Source organism: Sorex araneus, chromosome 11 (genome assembly GCF_027595985.1).
Source record: "Sorex araneus isolate mSorAra2 chromosome 11, mSorAra2.pri, whole genome shotgun sequence".
In the NCBI taxonomy this organism is placed as follows: Eukaryota; Metazoa; Chordata; class Mammalia; order Eulipotyphla; family Soricidae; genus Sorex; species Sorex araneus.
Window position 1 is genome coordinate 52,691,742 of NC_073312.1, and position 25,508 is coordinate 52,717,249.

At 37.9% G+C, this 25,508-nt stretch overlaps 1 protein-coding gene across 1 annotated transcript in view; it reads right to left on the minus strand.

The window, feature by feature from the left end:
* Positions 1-562: 562 nt before the first annotated feature.
* Positions 563-25,508, minus strand: part of A1CF (APOBEC1 complementation factor) — an 86,189-nt gene continuing 61,243 nt past the window's right edge. Inside the window, exons 7-12 of the mRNA XM_004607505.2 lie at positions 14,788-14,885; positions 11,863-12,136; positions 9,749-9,954; positions 6,839-6,975; positions 6,016-6,167; positions 563-714 (exon numbers count right to left, since the gene is read on the minus strand). Of these exons, the coding sequence (XP_004607562.1) occupies positions 563-714; positions 6,016-6,167; positions 6,839-6,975; positions 9,749-9,954; positions 11,863-12,136; positions 14,788-14,885 (1,019 nt within the window). The remainder of the gene's footprint in view (positions 715-6,015; positions 6,168-6,838; positions 6,976-9,748; positions 9,955-11,862; positions 12,137-14,787; positions 14,886-25,508) is intronic.

Consider the following 25,508-nt stretch of genomic DNA (forward strand, 5'->3'; position numbering starts at 1 on the left):
TTTCATAGTTAAGTGAGGTTGACTCCAGTGGACAATGGTGAACATGATTTAAAAAGCATCCGTGTGTGTGTGTTTGTGTGTATGTGTGTGTGTGTGTGAGAAAGAGAGAGAGAGAGGAAGAGAGAGAGAGAGAGAGAGAGAGAGAGAGAGAGAGAGAGAGAAGTATTTGCTAGCCAGAGTACAAATCTCTGATGGTTACTTGGTTCCCTTTGTCTTTAATGACTTCCCAGATCAGCTCAGTTCTAAAGTCTTCCTGGCTAAAAATCTCTTTCTACTATGGCAGGTTTTGTAAACAGAATCTGTAGGGTACCCATTTACCATTGAAGAATGGCTTTTGGGGACAATGACTCTAGATTTTTGTTAGATGAGAGGCTCCTAAATATATGTGATTTCATTAGGAGCAACATCCTCATATCAGGATTCTACAATTTGTATACACTTTATGGTTTCAGAAAAAGCCATTATTTTAGGAATTATATTATTAAGGAACTAAACTTAAGATTTATATCTTCTGTAGAGAGAGTTTTGTGCATCTTATTCTTAAATGAATAGATAGGTGTCTTCAGAAGGCTCCATATCCGTCCCCTCGGGCAGTCACCGTGAAAGTGGGGTAGACCTCATATGTGGTATATGCCGTTAAGTCTTGACCAAGGTTCACTGCTTGCTTGAGCTGGGCTGCAGACACAGGTGCAGTGGCATTAGGGACAGCGTATCCTGGAAGAGAAAGACGAGGAGACGTGAAAAGAAGTTGTTTGCTCTCTAATTGTCTTCCTTATGGAAGATAAACAGGTAACATGTCTTTTATTTTTTTAATTTTTTTTTATAATTAATTAATTTATTTTTAATTAATGAATCAACATGAGGGCACATTTACAGATTTATACACTTTTGTGCTTATGCTTCCCTCATACAAAGTTCGGGAACCCATCCCTTCACCAGTGCCCATTCTCCACCACCAGTAAACCCAGCATCCCTCCCACCCTCCCCGATCCCATCTCCCCCTACCCCGCCCTGCCACTGTGGCAGGGTATTCCCTTCTGTTCTCTCTCTCTAATTAGCTGTTGTGGTTTGCAATAAAGGTGTTGAGTGGCCACTGTGCTCAGTCTCTAGCCCTCATTCAGCCCGCAACTCCCTTCTCCCACATGGCCTTCGACTACATTATAGCTGGTGATCCCTTCTCTGAGTTGCCCTTTCCCCAGAATGTGAGGCCAGCCTCCTAGCCATGGAGTCAACCTCCTGGTAGTTGTTTCTACAATTCTTGGGTGTTAGTCTCCCACTCCGTTATTCTATATGTCATAGATAAGTGCAATCATTCTATGTCTGTCTCTCTCTTTCTGACTCATTTCACTTAGCATGAAACTTTACATGCCGATCCACTTAAATAAAAAATTTGTGACCTCCTTTTTTCTAACAGCTGCATAGTATTCCATTCTATAGATGTACCAAAGTTTCCTCAACCAGTCATCCGTTCTAGGGCATTCGGGTTTTTTCCAGATTCTGGCTATTGTAAATAGTGCTGCGATGAACATACATGTGCATATGCCATTTTCGATTATACTTTTTTGCCTCTCTGGGATATATTCCCAGCAGTGGTATTGCTGGGTCAAATGGGAGCTCAATTTCTAATTTTTTGAGAGTCGTCCATATTGTTTTCCAGAAGGGCTGAACCAGTCGGCATTCCCACCAGCAGTGTAGAAGGGTCCCTTTCTCCCCACATCCTCTCCAACAGTGGTTGCTTTTGTTCTTTTGGATGTGTGCTAGTCTCTGTGGTGTGAGGTGGTATCTCGTGGTTGTTTTGATCTGCATCTCTCTGATGATTAGTGAGTAACATGTCTTTTAAAGTCAAATGTTAATATATCTATCTTAAAAAGTGTTCTTGGGAAAATCATATCTAGACTTAGTAATTCTTTCTATGGGGTGGGGATTTGGTTCATACTTGGCAGTACTCAGGAATAATTATGCTTAGGAATAACTCCTGGCAGTGCTTGGAGAACATAGGTGGTGATGATGATGGTTCTGGGGATTCGAGTCAGGGTCAGTAGAAGGCAAGTCAAGAACCTCAGCTCCCCTATGGATGGAGCGATAGCACAGTGAGTAGGGTGTTTGTTTTATGTGGCCAACCCAGATTCAATTCCCAGCATCCCATGTGGTCCCCCGAGCACTGCCAGGAGTAATTACTGAGTGCAGAGCCAAGAGTAAGCCCTGTGCATCACCGGGTGTGACCCCCCCAAAAAAAAAGCAAGAAAAAGAACTTCAGCCCTGCACTGTCTCCCTGATCCAGTGCTCAGTGATTTTTTTTGTTTTTTTTTGGGGGGGGGGCCATACCTGGTATGCTCAGCACACAGCAATTAGAGCTTGGGGAACCTTATGGGACGCTGGGGATAGAACCTGGGTTGGCCATGTACAAGGCAAGTGCCCCACCCACTGTACTATTGCTCCTTCCCTTGGTGATATATTTTTTAAATGACATTTTAAACATTCCAGAGAAGTATTTCTCAAAGTAACATCAACCTCTGTGTCTGAATCACTTCACCTGAGAATTAGAAATACTGGAGAAAGGTTTTAAGAGACAAATATAACAGGATGCTGTACTGACTCAAGCTTGAAATTAGAAATTTTCCAGAGCCTGTCAGAAATTCCAAAGGAGAGGGGGCAACTGAGGAGTTGACTCAGGCTCAGCTGGGGCTGGGGGTTATTGCTGATGCTGCTAAAAATTTTTACTCCACCCAGATCAATGGTTAAAACTAGTAGTTTCCCCAGGAGAGATGTGTAGGGACTGGGTAGATGAAGGGACATATTTAAAGATTCGGCATTCAATATAATATCATAACAGCAAATCCCTAGCCTTTCCACTTAAACCTGAGAATTCCACGATCAAGATCAAGTTGCTTTTGTTGTAGATGGAGATTTTGAAGCATATCACTACCCAGAGTTTTAATGGCTAAGAAGTTATCCATGTGTTTTCTCAGAAGTATTATGTCTTCTTGTCTATTAATTTTCACTTTTGAAGAGAGCATAACAACTATTATATAAAAGCAGTATTTCTCATTAATATTTTGAACCCTAAAATGCTATATTTCTGCAGTGATTCCAAAATGGCAACTAAAGATGAAGAAAGAGGGAAAAATATACTTAGGACACAAATGAAGGCCTGACTGAAAAAAGCTCATTTAGTTTATGTGTTGTGGAAGTCTGCCTAAACCCAGACACATTGATTTCTTTCTGGTGGTTTTTCAGAAAGTAGTGGCAGGAAGCTGGCTGGACTGTTTTTATAAAAAAAAAAAAATCCTATTCCGACTTGTTCACTTTGGGCAGTAATGCTGACTAATGCGCTAGTGAAGTCTGGTGTATTTTCCAAAGATATGAGAACTGTGTTAACAATTAGTTTCACAGTTTTCACAACTGTGATCCTAAAATAAGGTGTGTGTGTGTGTGTGTGTTTGTGTGTGTTGTGTGTTGTGTGTGTATAGATAGTGTTTTTAGGGATTTTGAATTTTTTTCAGTTTGAGTAATTTCTTAAATGCAAATGCAAGGTACTTGTGTTTTAAAATAGATTGGTCCCTTGGAATCTATTACTCTGTGCTTAATTCTAGAGAAAAATCATTTCAAACAACTCTCCTGCCCTAAATATTTTTAACTTCTTCCAGGAGCAAAGACAAAGTAGAAGATAAAATATTCTTGAATAAATTCTTTCCAGTTTTAAAAGACTGTGAACTTTAAATTCTCCCGACAGTAGTTATGTATTTTTATAATTTGTTATTTAAGTGCAATTTTGTGCAAGACATGGCCTCAGCTTTCTCCAAGAACTGAGAGGTCTGACTCAAGTCCCAGTAGACAAACACATTAACACCCTACTTTATGGAAAGTAAACACTAGACTTAATAGTCTCAGCATTGCCCAGAGGCCACCTTGCCTTCTGCAATGGCAGCTGTTGGTTTTCTTGGTAATCTCAGGGGTACACTGTCTTCTTAACATTCCACTGAGAAACAGAGCTGAATTGCAGTCCATTGCGCATGAGCATGATTAGGTTCAGCCTCTAGTGGCAGATCAGAGAACGTATTAGTAAATAATGAGAAATGCAAGAAAATGAGAGTAACTCCAGATATATGAATATGAAGAACATGGTTTTCACACTGGAACATGACCAATGTATGAATTAATCTATTGAGAGAATGATGTGTCTCTAGGTTCAGGCAGGTTCTGATTAGGGCTATGAAAAGTATGTTAACTCAAGACAGATTGACTTTTTTCAGATGAAGTGATTGACCAGAGGTGACTTAAGGACAGTGGTGGTGACTTCGGTGTTGGTGGTGTGTGGTGATTTTGTACATTTCTACCAAAAATGTTAACACTATGATAACCATTTCACCTAACCTCTAATTTTAAGAATTTGAATAAAATAAGGGAACTTTTATTAGCAAAAAAGGATATAATTATTCTGATGCTAAAATTATTTTTGTCTGGCACCATTTTAGCTCTAGAGAATACTTTTTGTTGTTATTTGGCCAAATCTTTCAGTGCTCTTAGGCTACTCTTGGCTTTGTACTCAAGAATCACTCCTGGTAGTACTCATGGAACCATATGGGATGCTGAGGATGGAACCCATGTTGGCCCCATGCAAAGCAAGCAGCCTACCTGCTGTACTATGGTTCCAGCCCATAGTACAGAATATGTTTTCAATAATTATATTTGTCCTGAGTACATAATACATTGGCAAGTCTTTTAAATGTGATCCTGAAGGCATGTGTGAGCAACAGAATAGCTTTATTTTGAGCAACCATCACAGGTACCAAATCAAAATTATAGAATAGATTAGGGGCTAGAGAGATATTACAGTAGTGAGGTGCATGCCAAATTGGGTTTGATCCCAGGCACTCCAGATGGTCCCCAGAGCACTGGTTGGAGTGGCCCCTGAGCACAGAAATAGGAGTCAGCCTAGGTTTGGCCCCCAGATTAAAAATAAAATCGGTCGAATAGGTGAAATGAAGTTGGATTATACACATATTGGAAGGATCTCTATCTCCCTCTGTTTTTCCCACCCACATACAGAATATCTGACGTAAGATAATTTAAGAAAGCTGGAGACATATTGCAGTGGGTAAAGTATTTGTCTTGTATGAACCCAACCCAAGTTCAGTCCTCAATACTGCATATGGTCTTCCAAGTATTTCCAGGAGTGATCTCTGAGTACAGAGGCAGGAGTAAGTCTGAGCACAGCTGGGTGTGGCCCCCTCCAAATAACGAGCTTTATGCATTTACTTTTTAAATTTTTATGCTTTTGTTTTTGGAACACTCCTGGCTCTGCAATCAGGAAGTGGTGGGCTCGGGCTCGGGGTGTGTGTGTGGGGTGGACTATATGGGATGCCAAGGATCAAACCCAGGTCGGCTGTGTGGAAGGCAAGTGCCCTACTATCTCTCCAGTCTCCTGCTTTCTGCATTTATTCTAGAAGTCAACTAGTTGATCCTTTCAGAGAGTAATGAAAGTAGAATCAGAGATTAGAATTGCCAATAGATCCTAACTATTACTTAAGAGCTTATTGGACTTAACCAAACTAACCTTTCTGATACTTGGTTTCTTCATTTTTACAACGAAAAGAACCTATGATAGCACCTGTCACCTGTAGTGTCACAAGCCTCAGTGACATAAAGGAAAGTGACCTAGGAAAGTGCCTGGTACAAACAGCTCAGGTAAACAGCTATGAATAGGTAGTTCCAAAACCTCTTATAAAAGTAAAGACAAAAAGAAAACAGACCAGAGACAGGAAATTGGATTCATTGAAGTCCACACAGCTGTTGAGGGCTGAGCAGACCAGACCTCAACTTATGCTGCCTAGTTGAGTTCTCTTCCCTCATCCTTTAATGGTTCACTCATCTGGCACATTCTTCTTGGTTACAGATGGTGCACATCAGATTTATTGTAGGTGGAGTTCACAAATAACTATGAATCCATGGCACCAAGGAGGGTTTTCCAAACACTCTCTGCAGGGTGCCATTTTGAGCACACATTTTCCATACCTGGAAAAGCAGTAGCAGAAGCGACAGCAGCAGCTGCAGTGGCAGCTTCAGTCCCATCTGTGGGGATGCCCAGGGTCTGCAGAGTGTACTCAGCTGCATATGTCTTTGCTTCATCCACATAGGCGCTTAGTTTTGGAGGTGTGAAAGGATGTCTGAAAAGCACAGTCAGTCAGTCAGTACAGGATTTTAAGCCTGTGCTATAGAAATACCTGAAAACTTAAGTTGCCTCTAGCTTGTAATGATGATCAAATAATAGAATTTTGTGTGTGCATCTTTGGGTAATATTTGTTCTTGAAGCTTCAGTAGGTATATGTAGGTAGGAAAATTTATGCATTCACCTAGAACATTCCTGTTTTATGAAATTGGAAGCATTCCTGTAACTCATTTCTATGTATGACTTCTCTGAAGTACATATAATCAAAATGATTCTTATAATATCTAGAATTGCAAAGTGGAAGCAAAGTTCAGAGACTTATATCAATTAAATGAAAGGACAAAGATCTGATCCAAAATTTGCCTAATAGACACAGTCTTCTGTAGAAACTTCATATAATTCAAACTACTATAGAGGTGAAAATAATATACTGTTATTTTTATTTCTCTTCCAATTTTACTTAATTTTATACCTGCAGCTTCCATTTATTTATTATAGTACAGAATACTCATTGTTGATATGAAATTCAGGGGCTTTTACATGCCAGCATCAACACATCAGTATTTGCACTTAAGGAAGAATGACCTGGTGGTAGACTTCAATATTTATCTTGTTGAGATAGTGATAAAATATATCAAAATGATTAAGAATTTGGATTAAATTACGTACATTGCAGGATTCTGGCTGGCCAGAGCAGGAATAGTTATTTTGTATAAGAATAGCTGTCTTTGGTCTTGTCCAATAGCAGAGTGTAGCTGATATACTGGCTGTCCCCAGTTATTTTTTTGACAAATTTCTTCTAATATCTATAAAAGTTAAAAAAGAATAATTTTCCTTAAAATATCACATTTTCATTATTTCTTCAGCCATTTTAAGTCTCATCTTCAGTTGCGAAGATATAAAATGCCTCATGGTTTAGTGATTCATAACATTTAAGATGAACTCCATTTGAACTCCATTTAAAATGCTATGTTCATTAGTTCATAAAAATTATTTTCATATCATTTACCCTAATATGTTTTGGGTTTAATCCATTAGATGTAACTTTTTACCAAGAGTTTAATTTTATGACTTGTTTGATATCCTTATTAAAACTTGGTTTCCTACTGCAGTGTGAGTGGATTATTCATTATTATTCCCAGATCTTCTGTTTATAAATGGTTTACAGATGATAATCTAAGAGTATATCCTTATTTTATGTCATCTGTCATCGTTATAATTTCAATTTTTATAAAGAAATTAAAGTTTATGATATTTACTGTCAAGCACTCATAAATGGGTATAATAGTTATGATATCTTCATTTTGTGAAATACTACTTCTGGTATTTTTACAATTATCTGATTTTTAGCATCTTCCTGAATTACTAGTCCAAGTGGAATGTTTGCTGCAGGCACATATTTTCTTTATTCTAAAGTCATTTTGGGTGGTCCACAAGCTTTAATAATCCTATTAGTCAATAGACTTAGGAAACTGCACAAAACAGGGCATAAGTCTGAAAAAATAGCTCTGTGGAACAGAGAAATGCCCCAGGGATGAATCAATGGAGCTTCTTACCTCATTTGCTCTAATAGTAATCCAGCTACCAGAGCATTTTTCCAGTTTATTAAAACTGGAAATTTTAAATTTTGATAATTTTGAATTTTTTAAACAGAGAGGAGAAGACGCTGCTTCTCTCTGTGTTCTGTTAGTGTGTGTGTGTTATTTTTTAATGCTCATCACATGTTGTCATCTACAGTGCATTCTCTGAGTTTCCTGGGCACCAGTAGCTTAGGTACTAAATGCTAATTAACAGATATATATTTTATTTATTTGATCATTCCTGTTGTGCAAACTTATACTGCAGGAGCATAGACTCCATATACTGTATAGAGTGGTACTTGTCCCTTGGCACGTAGTTGGAAGTTCATAATTTTACTCTGGAGCTTTTAAGAGTCTATGTTGAGGCAGATGGCATGGTCTCTGTCTTTCTATGCCATACTTATAGAAAACTAGAGGGAAATTAAGGAATATCATTAGATAATAGATACAGTTATTTGCATAGGAATCTAAATCATGACCCATTTTTAACCTGCGATTATATCAAAAGCAAAGATCATTACTCATGGTATTACAGCTCCAGAACTGTAAGGAATGCAGAATTTATAATTATTATTTTTACTTTCTTAAATGATTTTTAGATATTTTCATACTTGAAGTTCCTTGTTTTGGATTTTTACCCAAGATAGATTAAGTAAATTAATCTATCTTGAGTAGAACGCCTCTGTGGTTTTATTTTTCAGAGCAAAGCTCCATAATGGAATTTAGGAAGTCCTATTGTAATTCTGTTTGTGTATGGGTATCTTCTCATTGGGCTGCATATTGGTGAAAGAGAGATGCTCAATACATGGTGTTCCAAACAATGGTTGCTGTTTACTAGTGTGAGTGAATCTTTCAATTGTCTGGTTAGGGCTAACTGAACCCTTAGATGAACTAATATGTGAAAATGAGAAACCCAGTTTTGATATCATAAGCTGACTCTTTAAATATGATATTGAAATAGGGATGTGTCTTTAAGATACACAGACTCTAACTGAACAAATATATACAACTATACAGCCAAAGTGTCTCTGAGAACACTGCATATTCACTGAGAGCACTGTAAGGGTCAACCTCAATCCTGTTTTGATTCATTTTTAACCCTGTTAGTTTCCATACTGGAACAACTTTTATCTTTCCAGTAATAAAAACCACAACTTCACTCAGAAACATGGACACTTAGTATTGTGGAATGAAAGCAATAAAAGGTCATCATGACATCACTGCACAAATGTAATCCTTTGAGGAGACTTAATTTTATATGACTGATAGTTAATATGAGAAATGATACTGCCATAGATAATATTGCATTTTCTCTTAAACAGTGTTTCTAAAGAGAAGTTGCCATAAATGGTCTAATTTTCCCCATCATGACTATTCTTCATTTGGTAACCAACCAGGTGTGTTTATTTTGAGCTAAGTCTTTGCTTCATGCTACTTTTATTTCAGGTGTTAGTTGATAGATGATGATTGTTTAAAAAGATGGGTAATTATTCTTTGGGGGGTCATGTTGGACCATGTTCAACTATGCTCAGGGATTATTTCTGGTAGTATTTGATATGCCAAAGAAAGGAACAACAAGTCTCACAATGGAGATATTACCGGTGCCTGCTCAAGCAAATTGATGGACAATGGGAGGACAGTACTGCAGTGCTACAGTGTTTGGGGAATTATTTGCTACGCAGGTGCCTATCAAACTAGAGGTAGAAGCAAAAAAGGCAAGCGACTTACCCCCAAATGGATTATTCTTCAAAGCTCTCAGAGTTTTTGCATTTTAGAGGATTATTATTTAAGGTCTCAATTTAACTTTACAATTAAAAACAAAGGAAGAGTCTTTAAAGAAACAATAGCACTCAGTGTCCAGAACTCTCTCACTGTATGCTACATTGATTGGACACTTTGTCTAGTTAACAAAACAAGTGCCCAAGTAGGGATCAAGTCAAATTATTTGATGAAGCATCAATGATGTTCTTTGGTCTGATTTCAAAGGAACATTACTTACCTGAGGAGCAAGTTTAATTCCTTGGGGTTTTAAAGTGATAGGGTTCATTGGGGTGAGTTCCATTCCAGGTAAAAGATCATAGAGTTTGTCTTCTCTCTTGTCTCCTTTGACCTGGTATCCACGACCCAGGCCTGTATATGCCAAATAGCCACGGCCTCCCAGTCCTCTCACTCCCGCAGCCCCTACAGGTACATTCATGTAAATTTCTAGGAATGTAAGAAGGCATTAAACTGAATCAAACCACCAGAAAATCACCCTGAATCTTACTGTAATGGAAAAGTTAGCCCAAGTCACATTGATTGTTGCCCTGAAGATAGAAAACTCTAGGATTCTACTGTAATGAAACTCAATGCAAGGTAGGGTTCACTATGGCTGTCACTGAAAAAAAATATCAAAACCAAAACTATCAATGGAAGATACAACAACATCATAAGAGCTATTAAAGATGTAAGCAACACTAAAACTTTAGCACAGAGAAAAATTTTACAATTCCTAGTTTCATTCAGCCTTTTGCTGGCATTTCTCTGTAGACTAATCAAAGTTGGGAAGGTATCAATGAAAACATCCAGCCTAATATGACCACATGTATTAAAATAAAATTTACGCATTTTTGTCATGGTTAAGTAAAGTATAAATGCATTTGAACTGCCCTAGTGATCTTATCCCTCGAAGATCTGCTGGAAAACCAACACTGAGAAAGCTTGTGATTTTGATTTACCAGTTTCTCCTCTGCGTTCTGTCAATACGAAGCTTAAATTTCCATTGAGTTTCATTAATAGATTCCTTTTGATTTTTATTTTGTCATATTGCACCTTTGATTTTCTATTGGAGGCATGACAATATAAAAGAATTAAATTGATTACCTTTTATCACTTATTGATTCCTTTCTTATGAGAGACATTTCCCTCCCCCACCCCAGTAAATTTTTTTTTTGGACATTACAACTGGCTGACAACTTGTTTTTAATGTATGAATTATTTAAGGATTTGCTGTTTAATTGTACTTATTTAATGATATAATATTTTTTAAAATAGAAAGATCCTGAATAAAATTCTTATGATATATTTTGCATTATAATTTTGACTGAATGATTGTATTATGAATATGGAAGTTTCAAAGCCATTGAAGACTATAACTTCTAGGTTTGTCAGTTCAGTTCTGAAAAATAATAAAACAGCAATATGATTGCTTCTGTAATAATTTGAACATGTTCCTTGCTTCTAATCTAAATGAAGGAGTGAATTTACATACATAGTATGTTGTCCAGTTTCCCATTTGGTGTCATATTGTGAAGATTTACTGGAATTCTGTTGATACTAGCCTCATTCTAGAATAACTAGTCTGGAGAATTCCATAGCAGAGAAAAATTATTTTCTTGGAAATGAAAGCACTTTCTGTATCTTTCAAATTTCTGGAATGAACAGAATTTAGAAAAAATGTTTGAACACTTGGAATTCTTACAGCCTTCAACCAGGAAAGATTTATTATTTGGCAATCAGATTTTTTTTCTATTTGAATTTTATATTTAATTCCCTATGTTCTGGGAAAAATTGGTTCATTGACTTAATAGAATTGCTATTTAGGAGGCATAGCACATTTTTCTTGAGGAATGTCAGATGAGAACAGTTCTTATATGTTATAATATATTTAAGATAATTTGTGATTTATATATAAAGATGCATTAAATTACCTTGAAATTCACATGTTCCTAGAAATGTTCTTGTTACTTGAGATAATTAGATTCCTTGCTGTTCTCCCTTGGAAGTTTTATAATGAGTCACAGGTGACTGAAATATGGTGGTCCAAAGATAAGAGAAATGTGAACAATTGCAAAACTAAGTTTTACTTTCTGCAAATTTTTTGAGCTCAAGCACAGACAAATTTTTGCATTCAACATTCATTTTTTATCTGTTCTGATCAAGTTTTTTTCAATAACCAGTTGTAATGTGAAAAAATATTTCTATGGAAGGAAAAATACTGATAAAATATTTGATTTTTAATGAACAATTTTCAGGGTTTTTTTCTCGCAGTGTACCCTCCAGTCTACCTAAATCTATTGCAATACAAATTATTTGAAATTTTTGCTATTGTCAGGCAAGGTCTGACTGTGTTACCTCGAACAGAAGGGGTTCGGATAATAGCCCTGTTGCCAAGATGTCCTTTGGTGGCTGGGAAGTGAAGGCTGGGAATTGCTGCATAGGGCTGCGGGGCATAGAAGACAGGAGCTCCAAGGTAGGCTGTGGTGGGGTCATAGACATGGCCCAAAGAATAGGTGTATTCTCCCTGCAGCATGGCACCCCTTCCACCTGTGCCACGGGTATACCTAACATAACTGTCCTTATCCACTGGTTTGGCAAGGGTCACTTCAATGGGGGAACCATCCAGCACCTGTTATAGAGAGTAAGGGAAAAAAATATCATGGAAAATTGTGAAGACAACCTATAAAGACAATATCTCCTTCTTAGTATTTTCTTACTTGCCTCCATGAATATTGATTTGTTTTAATTCTGTGCATTATATTTATATGTATACATATACATATAAATTTCTATAGGTTTACATTTATTAAATTTTTCCAGAGTTATTTTTGTGGCGTATTGCACCTAATCTTCCATGACGGTGAAAAATTATCTACTCTCCATTAATGTTTTGCTTATAAATTTATTTTCCAAAGAAGTCACTAAGCTGGAGAACTATGTCCTATTGTTAATGTCACATGTCTGTTCTGTTTTTAATAGCATTTTTATGTGATTCTCAGAAACCTTAGGTCAATTATGGGTTATAATACAATATCTACTATCTATTTATTTATTTTTTTTTCGCTTTTTAAAAATATTTTATTTATTTATTTTTTCTTAATTTATTTATTTTTAAAATTTATTTATTTTTAATTAGAGAATCACCGTGAGGGTACAGTTACAGATTTATACACTATTTGTGCTTATACTTCCCTCATACAAAGTTCGGGAACCCATCCCTTCACCAGTGCCCATTCTCCACCACCCGTAAACCCAGCATCCCTCCCACCCTCCCCAATCCCATCTACCCCCACCCCACCCTGCCACTGTGGCAAGGCATTCCCTTCTGTTCTCTCTCTCTAATTAGTTGTTGTGGTTTGCAATAAAGGTGTTGAGTGGCCGCTGTGTTCAGTCTCTAGCCCTCATTCAGCCCGCAACTCCCTTCCCCCACATGGCCTTCGACTACAATGTAGTTGGTGATCGCTTCTCTGAGTTGACCTTTCCCCGGAACGTGAGGCCAGCCTCGAAGCCATGGAGTCAACCTCCTGGTACTTATTTCTACAGTTCTTGGGTGTTAGTCTCCCACTCTGTTATTCTATATACCATAGATGAGTGCAATCTTTCTATGTCTGTCTCTCTTTCTGACTCATTTCACTCAGCATGAAACTTTTCATGCCCATCCACTTAACTACAAAATTCTTGACCTCCTTTTTTCTAACAGCTGCATAGTATTCCATTGTATAGATGTACCAAAGTTTGCTCAACCAGTCATCCGTTCTGGGGCATTCGGGTTTTTTCCAGATTCTGGCTATTGTAAACAGTGCTGCGATGAACATACATGTGCAGATGTTGTTTCGATTGTACTTTTTTGCCTCTCTGGGATATATTCCCAGCAGTGGTATTGCTGGGTCAAATGGGAATTCAATATCTAATTTTTTGAGAGTCGTCCAAATTGTTTTCCAGAAGGGCTGAACCAGTCGGCATTCCCACCAGCAGTGAAGAAGGGTCCCTTTCTCCCCACATCCTCTCCAACAGCGGTTGCTTTTGTTCTTTTGGATGTGTGCTAGTCTCTGTGGTGTGAGGTGGTATCTCATGGTTGTTTTGATCTGCATTTCTCTGATACTATATATTTATTGATCATCACTATTCATGATCAATCATGAAGGGTGAAAGGAAACCCACCATTATCAATTGCTATCAATAATTCACACTTCGGCATGGGCAGCCTAGTGATCCTTTAAATACTTTGTTTCTTAGTGCAGTTACACAATAGGAAAGTTTTCACCTGTAAAGAGAGGCTTAAAAATGGAGCTTCGGGGCAGGGGACTGAGAAAATAGGTCAAGGGACTGGAGTATAAACTTTGCATGCCATAATCCTGTTAATACCCTGGCACTTTAAGGGCCCCTGAACATCACTGGGAATAATTTCTGAGCACTGAGTTGAGCATCAGTGGGTGTGAACCAAAAACCTAATCAAAGTAACTCTGCCTACCACCCCACCAAAAATAACAATAAGGCTCTCTCTACTCAAGACAGGGGAATTTGTCAGGCTTTTAAGTAAACTGTCCTCCACAGGTATCTTTGGGTATCTGTGTTTCCTTATACCTTCAAATTAAAAAAAAATTAATTTGAATACTAAATATTTTTTTACTGTTACTGTTACTGTCATCCCGTTGTTCATTGATTTGCTTGAGCAGGCACCAGTAACATCTCCATTATGAGACTTGTTACTGTTTTTGGCATATCAAATATGTCACAGGTAGCTAGCCAGGCTCTGCCATGCGGGTGAGATACTCTTGGTAGTTTGCCAGGTTCTACCGAGAGGGGTGGAAGAATCGAACCTGGGTCAGTGGCATGCAAGGTGAATGCCCTACCGCTGTGCTATTGCTCTAGCCCAAATAATTTTTTTATTTAATTAAACTATTTGATCAGTGATTTATAAGTTCTTGATAGTTGAGTTTTAGGCATATAATATTTAACACCAATCCTACTACTAGACTTCATTCCACCATACTTCCCTTCATCCTCCATTGTTCCCACCTCCATCCCCTCACCCCACACGCTACCTAGACAGGCACATTGCAAAATTCAGTGGTTGTAGCTTAGATCTCATGTTTCAGTATTGTTGTGTCTGTGCTTTGAATATCTTATTTATTTATACCTTTTGATGCTTTGGTAAGAGGTGGAGAAAGCCTGGGCGAGGTAGACTTGCAGCCTAGATAGACAAGACAGACTTGTTCTTTTAAATAAAATTCTAATATTAACTTTGATCTTTTCATATATTTCTTAGTTCTACCTTACCTTTCCATTTAAAGCTTTCATAGCCTCAATTGCATCTTCTCGGTTACTAAAGTGCACAAATGCATAGTCTCGGATTTTCTTTACTCTCTCCACAGCACCTGTAAATAGAGTGAAGTATATTTGAAAATGTTATATATTTTTTAGTTTACAAATATTCAATTTTTCCTTGAGGGTCAGTAATTCTTTTAATTTAAAATTTTTATTGTTTTATTTAATAAACTTATAGTCATGCTTAAGTTTATAGTATGATGCACAAAGTGACTAGAACAAAGTGCCTATGACTCTCCATCTCTGTCTTTCTGTCACCTCTGATCCAATTTTTCTCCCCTCCCATCTCCTCATTATTTGTTGAATGACTGTTATGGTTTCAGTATATATTGTCACCTCACTTTAACACCACCACCATGCCCTAGACCTTTTCCCTGCCCTGTGCTACTTCCAGTTCACTTCATTATTCATGTTTTAAAATAAAATGCCCTTTTCATGAGCATGATTGAATTTGGTATATTCATATCAAATAACATGAAATGTTTAAAGGAAACAAAACTTTGCATAGTTGCATTTAAAGATTCAATATCTACTTTTCCTTAATTAATTAATTAATTTTCATCTTTTTAAAATTTTTTGTAATGGATCCCCGTGAAATACAGTTACAGACTTACAAACTTTCGTGGTTATGTATTAGCCATACAAGGCTCAGCACCCATCCCTCCACCAGTGCCCATTCTCTACCACCAATGTTCCCAGTGAGTCCCTCCCCACCTCATCACCCCCACCCAGCCCCGCTTCTGTGGCAGGGCATACCCTTTTGCTCTCTCTCTCATTTTGGGTGTTGTGGTTTGCAATAGAGTGGTTATTGTATTCGGTTTATAGTCTATTTTCAGAACTCATCAAGATGTACATTTAAATAAAAAATATATAATTCCTCCTTCCTTCCTTCCTTCCTTCCTTCCTTCCTTCCTTCCTTCCTTCCTTCCTTCCTTCCTTCCTTCCTTCCTTCCTTCCTCCCTCCCTCCCTCCCTCCCTCTTCCTTCTTTCTTTCTTTCTTTCTTTCTTTCTTTCTTTCTTTCTTTCTTTCTTTCTTTCTTTCTTTCTTTCTTTCTTTCTTTCTTTCTTTCTTTCTTCCTTCCTTCCTTCCTTCCTTCCTTCCTTCCTTCCTTCCTTCCTTCCTTTCTTTCTTCTTTTCTTTCTTTCAGGTGGTTTTAATACAGGGGCAAGATCTGTCATGAATCAACACAAAGTGACTTGAAATACATCCTTAGAACTGTTTAATTTATATTTGTTCCTGTTTTATAAAAATGTAAAATGTTTTTAATATTTCCATAGTAAAAGTAAATGATAAATCAATCAAACTCATTTTTATGTTGATGAACTGCTCTGCATGCTCTACATTTTGTTTTTGTTTTGTTTTGTTTGTTTTTGTTTTTAGACCCCACCTGTCAATGCTCAGGGTTTACTCCTGAGCTCAGGGGAACCATATGTAGTTCTGGGGGATCAAATCTGTGTCAGTCATGTATGGAGGCAAGTGCCTTATCCCCTGTACTCTTTCTTAGGCCGTACTATATATATATTGATGGTAATAAGCAAAAACATTTTTAAAAGTTATACTGATATGGTTAAACTTTATATGTTTTAAGATATAAACTATATTTAATAAAATTTAATAAAATATATTAAAATAAATATTTCACATAAAACATTTATGTATTTTATATATTAAGAACTTTATATTATATATATTTATTTATTTTTCAGTTTAGAATATATTTTTATTTTATTATTTTTTTAAATTTATTATTTTGTTTATTAATGAATGACCATGAGTGAAGCTGGAGCAATAGCACAGTGGGGAGGGTGTTTGCCTTGCATGCGGCCGATCTGGGTTCGATTCCCAGCATCCCATATGGTCCCCTGAGCACCGCCAGGAGGAATTCCTGAGTGCATGAGCCAGGAGGAACCCTTGAGCATCACTGGGTATGACCCCCCCCCCAAAAAAAAAGCAAAAACAAATTAATGACAGTGAGGGCACAGTTACAGATTTACATATTTTCATGCTTGTGTTTCAGTCATACAATGCTTGAGTACCCATCCCTCCACTAGTGCCCATTCTTCTCCACCAATGATCCCAGTATCTTTTCCCACCCCAATATTCCATCCCCCCACCCCATCCTGCCTCTGTGGCAGGGCATTCCCTTTTGCTCTCTCTCTCCTTTTAGGTGTTGTGGTTTGCAATAGAAGTATGGGTGGTCATCGTGTTCAATCTATAGTCTAATTTCAGCATGAATCTCCCATCCCAAGCGGGTCCTCCAACCACACTTTACTTGGTGTTCCCTTCTCTGTCTGAGCTGCCTTTTCCCCCAGATATTTTATATTTGAAAATGTCAAGTATGCTTTTACTTTCTGAATTTAATTTTTAAATTTATTTTAATATGCCACATGTGAGTAAAATCACGTGGAGTTTGCCTTTCTTTAATAGCCCTCAAAAATAGATTTTTCTAGAATAATAGCTGAAATGGGAAGCTGTTTAACATGTGAAAATTTAGCATGTACTCTTTTGTGGAGAATAGAATAACATCACATGAGGCTGACACCCAAGGACAGTAGATGGATACAAGGGCCAGGAGGATTGCCCCATAGCTGGAAGCCTGCTTCATGAGCATAGGGGAGAAGGCAGATGGAATAGAGAAGGGATCACTAAGAAAATGATGGCTGGAGGAATCAGTCCGGATGGGAGATGTGTGCCGAAAGTAGATAATGGACCAAACATGATGACCTCTCAGTGTCTGTGTTGCAAGCCATAATGCCCCAAAGTAGAGAAAGAGTATGGGGAATACTGTCTGCCATGGAGGCAGGGGGAGGGTAGGAAAGGGGGGGTTATACCAGGGATATTGGTGGTGGGGAATGTGCACTGGAGGGATGGGTGTTTGATCATTGTGTGATTGTAACCTAAACATGAAAGCTTGTAACTATCTCACAATGATCCAATGAAATTTGAAAAAAGAAAAGGAAAAGAAAATTTAGCATGTAGGGGCTGGAGTGATAGTACAGTGGGTAGGGCACTTGCCTTAAACACTACTGACTTTGGCTCAGTCCATATGGTTTTTATAGCCCATATGGTCCTCTGAGCATTGCCAGGAGTGGTCCCTGAGGGCAGAGCCAGGAGTAAGCACTGCTGGGTGTGACTCACAAAAAAAAACAACAAACAAAAAATAACATGTAAATAATCTTCATTTATTACATTCACTTGGATATTTCCTGAGCTATGTATCCTTTACACCTTTACACCTAGCCTTGTTTCCAGAAATGACATAGGAGACAACCTTGTGCCAGGGGAGATCTGAAGTGGAAATAAGTCTCTTTTCTTCCTATCAAATTTCAGTTGTATCCTCTGTCTCCTTAGATTCTAGGTATAAAAAAATGGTAATTGGCATTTCTTCTATATGTTTTATTGGCTATAAAGTATCTTTCTTTGGAATGATGATAGAACTATAAAGTAAGGGTAATTAAAAAAATTACTTCTCACTCTATTCAACATTTAACCCTTGACTTACAAAGATTGTACAAAACAAAATTGTCTGACGAGGTTGAGATAGTAAGTAAATATCAGAAATTATGAAGCATGGAGCTTATGAACTTCTAATGTGGTCTGTTGGTTTCCTCAGTGTCAGGTAGGTTGACTATCATGATTACCCATGACTTGTCTTGGTAATTGAGAGTTAAGGGGCTGCACAGTGAAGACTTCCCAGTCTTCCCTCCATTCATTCTTTAGTACCTTCCTCCTTCTGCATTTCTCTAGGCTCCCTGACAACTGGGTCTGCTTTGGAGGTATCTTGTATTGTCTTCACCCAGTTTCAGTGACTTTTACAGAAGGGCTGTTTGATAAATACACTGGAATGAGCGAATCTAATCAGTGCATGCTCTAACTTCTGCCACCACGTTAGCTAGATGAGATTTCAGATGATAATAGATTTATATGTTCTCAGATTTTGCTTATGGATATTGAAATTGACTTGCATATTTGAGTAGTAACATTCATTTATCATATAAAACAAATTGGAAAGTGAGAGTTTTGTAATAAGAGCTAATTTTCCTATAATAGAATTCACCACATCGCTTTTTTATTACTCCTTCCTTCCTTCCTTCCTTCCTTCCTTCCTTCCTTCCTTCCTTCCTTCCTTCCTTCCTTCCTTCCTTCCTTCCTTCCTTCCTCTCTTTCTCCCTTCCTTCCTTCCTTCCTTCCTTCCTTCCTTCCTTCCTTCCTTCCTTCCTTCCTTCCTTCCTTCCTTCCTTCCTTCCTTCCTTTCTCTCTTTCTCCCTTCCTTCCTTCCTCCTTCCTTCCTTCCTTCCTTCCTTCCTTCCTTCCTTCCTTCCTTCCTTCCTTCCTTCCTTCCTTCCTTCCTTCCTTCTTTCTTTCTTTCTTTCTTTCTTTCTTTCTTTCTTTCTTTCTTTCTTTCTTTCTTTCTTTCTTTCTTTCTATTTTTGGGTGGAGTTTTTTTGGGCCACATTAGACTGTGCTCAGGGTTTACCCCTAATTCTGTACTCCAGATGGTGCTCAAGGGTTCATATATTGTATTGTGGAATGAATAGGGGTTTGGTGCATGCAAGGCAAGCGCTTTATCCTCTGCTTTATATCTGCTATAAATATATGTATAAAAATACTGCTAAAATTTGTATGGAACCATACAATTCCTTAAGTATTGAGAATAATTCTGAGCAAAAAGAATATGGGAGACATTACATACCCTAATTTTATACTGAACCACCAAATTATAATAATCAAAATAGCTTGGCAATGGAATAAAAACTAACTCACAAAATAGTGGGATAGAACCAAAAGCCTGGAACTAAGTCCAAAAATACATGGAAAATTTAGTTCTTACAGAGGAGCCAAGAACATAAAATGGAAGAAGGAAAATATTTTTATCCAATAGTGTTGGGGAAACTGGTCAGCTACAGGCAAAGTGATTAAACTAAATCATTAGAGTAAATTAAGAATACAAAAAAGTATATTTAAAATGGACTATAGACCTCAAATAGACTGGAATTCATAAAATGTACCAAGAAAACAATAGGCAGAACATTCCATGATTTGACTTCAAAATTATCTTCAATGATTTGACAGAAGGAAATAAAAGAAACAAATGGGATAACATAAAAATAAAGTTATTCACTGTGAAATAAACCATGGATAAAATAAAGAGATCCTTCTAAATGGAAGAACATATTTATATACCATGCATCTGACAAAGTTATACAGATCACTCAGAGAAGTTAATTAAAAAAAAAACCAATTTCATCCAAAAAATCGGGAGAAGAGCAGAACAGACACTTCTCAAGGAAAACATACAAGTAGCGAACAAACACATTAAGAAGTGTTCATCATCACTTATGATCAGGAAAATGCAACAATGACATATTACCTCACACCATTGAGAATGTTCTACATAAAAAGACTGGAAACCATCAGTATTGGCAGGCACAAGACAAACCCTCATTGGGAACAAAATCTCATTCCTTTTAGGGATTTAATTTGACTCACAGCATATGCAATATGAAGGTTCACCCCCAAATTGGAAATTGACCAGCTTTATGACCCTAGTAATTCCACTCCTATGCATGTATCCCAAGAACACAGAATCATTAATTTAAAAAGATATACAATAGCCAAGATCTGGAAACAACTTAAGTGTCCAACAAAACTTAAGTGCCCAGCAAAACTTAAGTGCCCAATAACACAATTGGCAAGACATTGTGGTATGTACATATACAATGAAATGCTTCTCTGCTCTAAGAAAATAAGCAATTCGAGTTTCACTACAATTGAGATGGAGCTGGAAGGGTCCTGTTAAGTAAAGCAAGTCAGAAAGAGAAAGACAGACAATGGAATAGCATTTCTCTGTAGAGTATCATTGTCACTGTCACTGTCATCCTGATGTTCATTGATTTGCTTGAGCGGGCACCAGTAGTGATTTGTTGTTACTGTTTTTGTCATATGGAGTACATCACGGGTAGCTTGCCAGGCTCTGTCGTGCAGGTGGGATACTCTTGGTAGCTTGCCAGGCTCTCTGAGAGGGATGGAGGAATCAAACCCGGGTTGTCTGCATGCAAGGCAAACACCCTACCCTCTGTGCTATCGCTCCAGTCAAATGGACATTGTCTATTCCCTTAATTTGTTTTTTTATATTACAGGACTGGACTGTAGAATATAAAGAAACAAATTAAGGGAATAGACAATGTCCAATGAAAACAAACCTTAAAATACTGCCAACATAACTGAGTTTACCAAGGTGTGTCGGGAGGGGGGGGGCGTTAAGGTTGGAATAATGAGAAGGAATCTATGGACAGTAGTGGAAGGATATGGGTACTCTGATGGATTGGGGGAGTACATTAATATTGTATGCCTCAAACATATATATCAATATAATTTAAAACTGTGTTACCCCAATAAAAATAAATAAAATAACAGTTTATGCATGAGAGTTTATTTTCTACTCTATTTTATACCATTTGTTGCTTTGGCTCATATACCATATTGTTTTGATGATTATTGTTTTGTGTACAGTTTGAAGCCAAGATAATGTCAGCATTTTTCTTCTTTTTTTTGGTGATCACTTTAGCTTTTTGTGTGATTATGGCCTTTTTATTTCAATATGCATTTTATACGCATATTATACTAAATAATAACAATTTTATTTTTTTTTCATTTGGATTTCTTTAATATCTTCTCTTTGCTATATTGCTCAGACTAGATCTTTCAATACTAAGTTGAATAGTAATGGTAAAAATGGTATACTTGTTTTAGTCTTTTTTTTTTCTGTTTGGGTTTTTTTCTATTTCTCCCCAGTGATGCACAGGGGTTACTTCCGGTGGTGCTCAAGGGACCATATGGGATGCTGGGAATTGAACCTGGGTTGGTGGTGAGCAAGGCAACCCGCTGTGCTATCACTCCCGCCCCTACTTGTTTTAGTCTTAGTCTTAGGGGTCAAGCTTTCTGTTATTTTACAATGCTAAGTATGGTGTTAGCTGAGGGTTTATCATGCATATGTTTTCTATTATCTTGCAGTATGTACCTTCAATTCTAAATTACTGAGAGTATTTTTTTAATCACAGATTGGTATTGAATCTTGTTAAATCCAGCAACTAACAAAGAAAATTCCCACAAAGCATTTGAAATTAGAAATAACCAGGGCCACATCTATAACTGGGGAGAGAATAAAAATGTAAATTGTTAATGACATATAGTCTGAATAGCAATGTTGAGTTTTCTTGCTTGATGTGGATTAAATTTAGCTGCAATGCTTTGAACGGGTTTTTATTATTTTGGCTAGCATATATCAGGGGCTGGAGCGATAGCATAGCCATAGGGCATATGCCTTGCACGTGGCCAACCCGGGTTCGATTCTTCCACCCTCTCGGAGAGCCTGGCAAGCTACCGAGAGTATCTTGCCCGAATGGCATAGCCTGGCAAGCTACCTGTGGCGTATTCAATATGCCAAAAACAGTAACAACAAGTCTCACAGTGGAGACATTACTGGTGCCTGCTCGAGCAAATCAATGAGCTACAGGAAGACAGTGACAGTGACAGCATATATCAGAGAAAAAATTAAATTTATTATCTCTTGTCACGGATTTAACTGTTCCTATCAAGACTTTTTAGGGAATGAAACTAGCTGTAAGTAGTAGATAATTAGCAAAAATAGCTAGAAAAGTTAAGGTATGTGTAGAACATAAAGAGGTGGTAAAAAACTTCTGGAAATAAATATTTCAACTAAGTTCAGGTTTACTTTCATGACTTTTGCAATCAAGTCGACAAAAAATAGTACAATTTGAAGTTATGTAGATAGCACCTTTATTACATCTGTAGTTATTTCTGAAAGCAAACCAGGGTTTAGAAATCTATAACACGACAAGGAGTGAGGAACTTATCAGACATTAAGAAACAAAGAGCCACAGGCTTAACGTGTTTTATTCCGAGCTTAGAGAGGAGTGAGATCACTACTCCAGGACTATGTATTTAACACTCTGGAAATTATTCACTATACCACAGTTAGATACAATGTTCCAATTTTTGTTTTTCAAGCCCATCATAGTCCTGGCAAGGCATCAGGAAAGTTAAATTTTCTGATGGACATTTCTTTTTGTGTTTTGCAGAAAATAATAACTAACAAAGACACCATTTGCCCTGATGATGGCAAAAGATGCTGGTGACTTGGCTGATTTAAGAGTTTGTTAGCACTTATGTACTGAGTTTAAACTGTCAGTGTGACCGCTTTTCCATGAGCAATCAGAAAAACAGTAGTAATAAAGGTCATAATATGGGTGTTGGAGCGATAGTACAATGGGTAGGGCATTTGCCTTGCACACGGCAGACCTGGGTTAGATCCCCAGCATCACATATGGCTCCCTCAGCACCCCCACGAGTAATTCCTGAGTGCAGAGCCAGGAGTAACCCCTGAGATTTACTGGGTGTGACATATACACAAAAAAGGTCATAATGTGGACAATGGTATAGACAGTATTTCTTTCATTTTTCACTCAATCACCTAGCAGACACAAGTACTGAAAGTTCTTTGTAGTTTCTACACTCTAATAGCCCCTGTCATTTCTCAAAATGAGGTCATCTACAGAACTGATAAAATATGTAATTTAGTAGTAAACCTGTAAAAATGCAGAGAAAGATATCCTGTTTCTGCTGTGAGTTAGTAGGAAATTAATTATAGTTGTAAAGGCTCTGAATAATAGATATTTGGGGAGACTGTAACTTTACAAATTTTTTTTCTGTAAATGTAGATGTAGCGTTCTTGCCTCCCACCCCCATTTACTTTTCATCAAATTATAAACTCAGTTCATAGCCATTTGTTAAGTATAGTTTTGTTTGTGTTTTTAAACTTAATATCAGGAACTGTGGACATAGAGGGCCTTGGAGGGGAAGGACCTATTTCAAAGTTCCACCGTGTAGTAGGAAGCCTCAGGTCCGCCATGTGGTGTTCCTCTGCTGCGTTCTAAGCATGGTGGGTGTGAATGAAGCTCTTGAGGATGTGTGTGAGTGATGCCTGACTGTCTGACAATGCAGCTGACCCAAGGCTAAGATGCTGAGAGCACTGTGAGTACTTCTCTGGTGTCCTATAGTGCCACTGATTATGGAGTAAGATGCTGATATGTTGGGGGGCCCCACAGGTGGCTTATGTGAAGTGAGGAAGAGAAAGACAGTCATTTTCTCCTGATCCTCCTCTGTCACCTGGGACCCAGGGTTACTGTGTTCTTGTCTCATCTCACAGAAAAGAATTTCAGAGGTAGACAAGCAGTGAAGTAAAACAGATTTTATTTGGAGGGTTTATTTTTGTGGCTTTTTTGGGGGGTCACACCCAGTAATGCTCAGGGGTTACTCCTGGCTTTGCACTCAGGAATCACTCCTGTCGGTGCCCCAGGGGAACCTTATGGGATACTGGGAGTCGAACCCGGATTGGCCGTGTGCAAGGCAAATGCCCTACCTGCTGTACTATGATCCAGCCCCTACTTGGAGGTTTTGAAGAGAAGGAGGGAGAGAAAGTGGGAGTGAGACACTGGAGAAAAACGTGTGCTCAAGACAGAACCCAAGTTTTTCCAAGGGCGGATAGAGCCCCTATAAACATCCCAGCATTAGACATGAAAGCATAAAAGTACACATCTCAAGAGGGGAGATGCGGGCGACACATGTGCTAGGGTGCCACGTGTGCTCGGCCATATAGTCACAAGCATCCCACGGGCTCAGGTAGCATATGACCATATCTAACATTCTTTTTTTTTTAAAGTGTTTTTTTTGGTGGGGGGGGGTCACACCTGGCAATGCACAGGGTTACTCCTGGCTCTGCACTCAGGAATCACCCCTGGCAGTGCTCAGGGGACCATATGGGATGCTGGGAATTGAACCCGGGTCAGCCGCGTGCAAGGCAAACGTCCTACCCGCTGTGCTATTACTCCAGTCCCAGTATCTAGCATTCTTAAAGCAAGCTCTTTAGGTGATTCAGACACATCTAACTGTTTCTGGAGAATCTTATTCTGTAGAATGACTGTAGTTCAACATTTAGCAAGATACCCTTACATTGAGAAAGAAATGTATTTTCAGACCCTCGCTGCTTTGCTGATTGCAATTTGTTGCTCTGAGTGGCAATAAAATATTTTAGGTTAATCAGGGTTAAAATAATATATAGTCAAATATTTTCCAGGAATATTCAAGTTCCTCTGAGGAATCCAAACTTTAAATGGAATTTTTAAATAATCATTTTCCTGTTTTTTTCACACAAAAAATATTCTAGATAAGTCTGAACACATCTTTTCCACTGGGGGGAGGGGGAACAAATTAGCATTAGCTCTTATATTCCCTCCCACAATAGCAAATGTCAGGTAGTTGTTCACTCTTTGCAGTTCATGTTCTTTTACAGGGGGCTAAAAAGAGGAAATCATGCATTGTTATGAGCCCTGTCAGTTGTACTACCATATATCACAATATGCTCTGGAATAGCTGGACACATTTTGGGTCCACACAAAGGAAAATGTTTGTCAGAGGTGTATGTATGTGTGCATGTGTGTGGTGGTGGTGGTAGGGTGGAGTGGGATAGGAAAGAGAAAACAGAGAAACAGAGAAATAGAGCAAGTGAGAGAGAAACAGATCGGGCCTTCATTATTTTCATTATAATTAATAAGGTCTGTATCTCTTAGGTATGTAGACAGGAAAACTGATA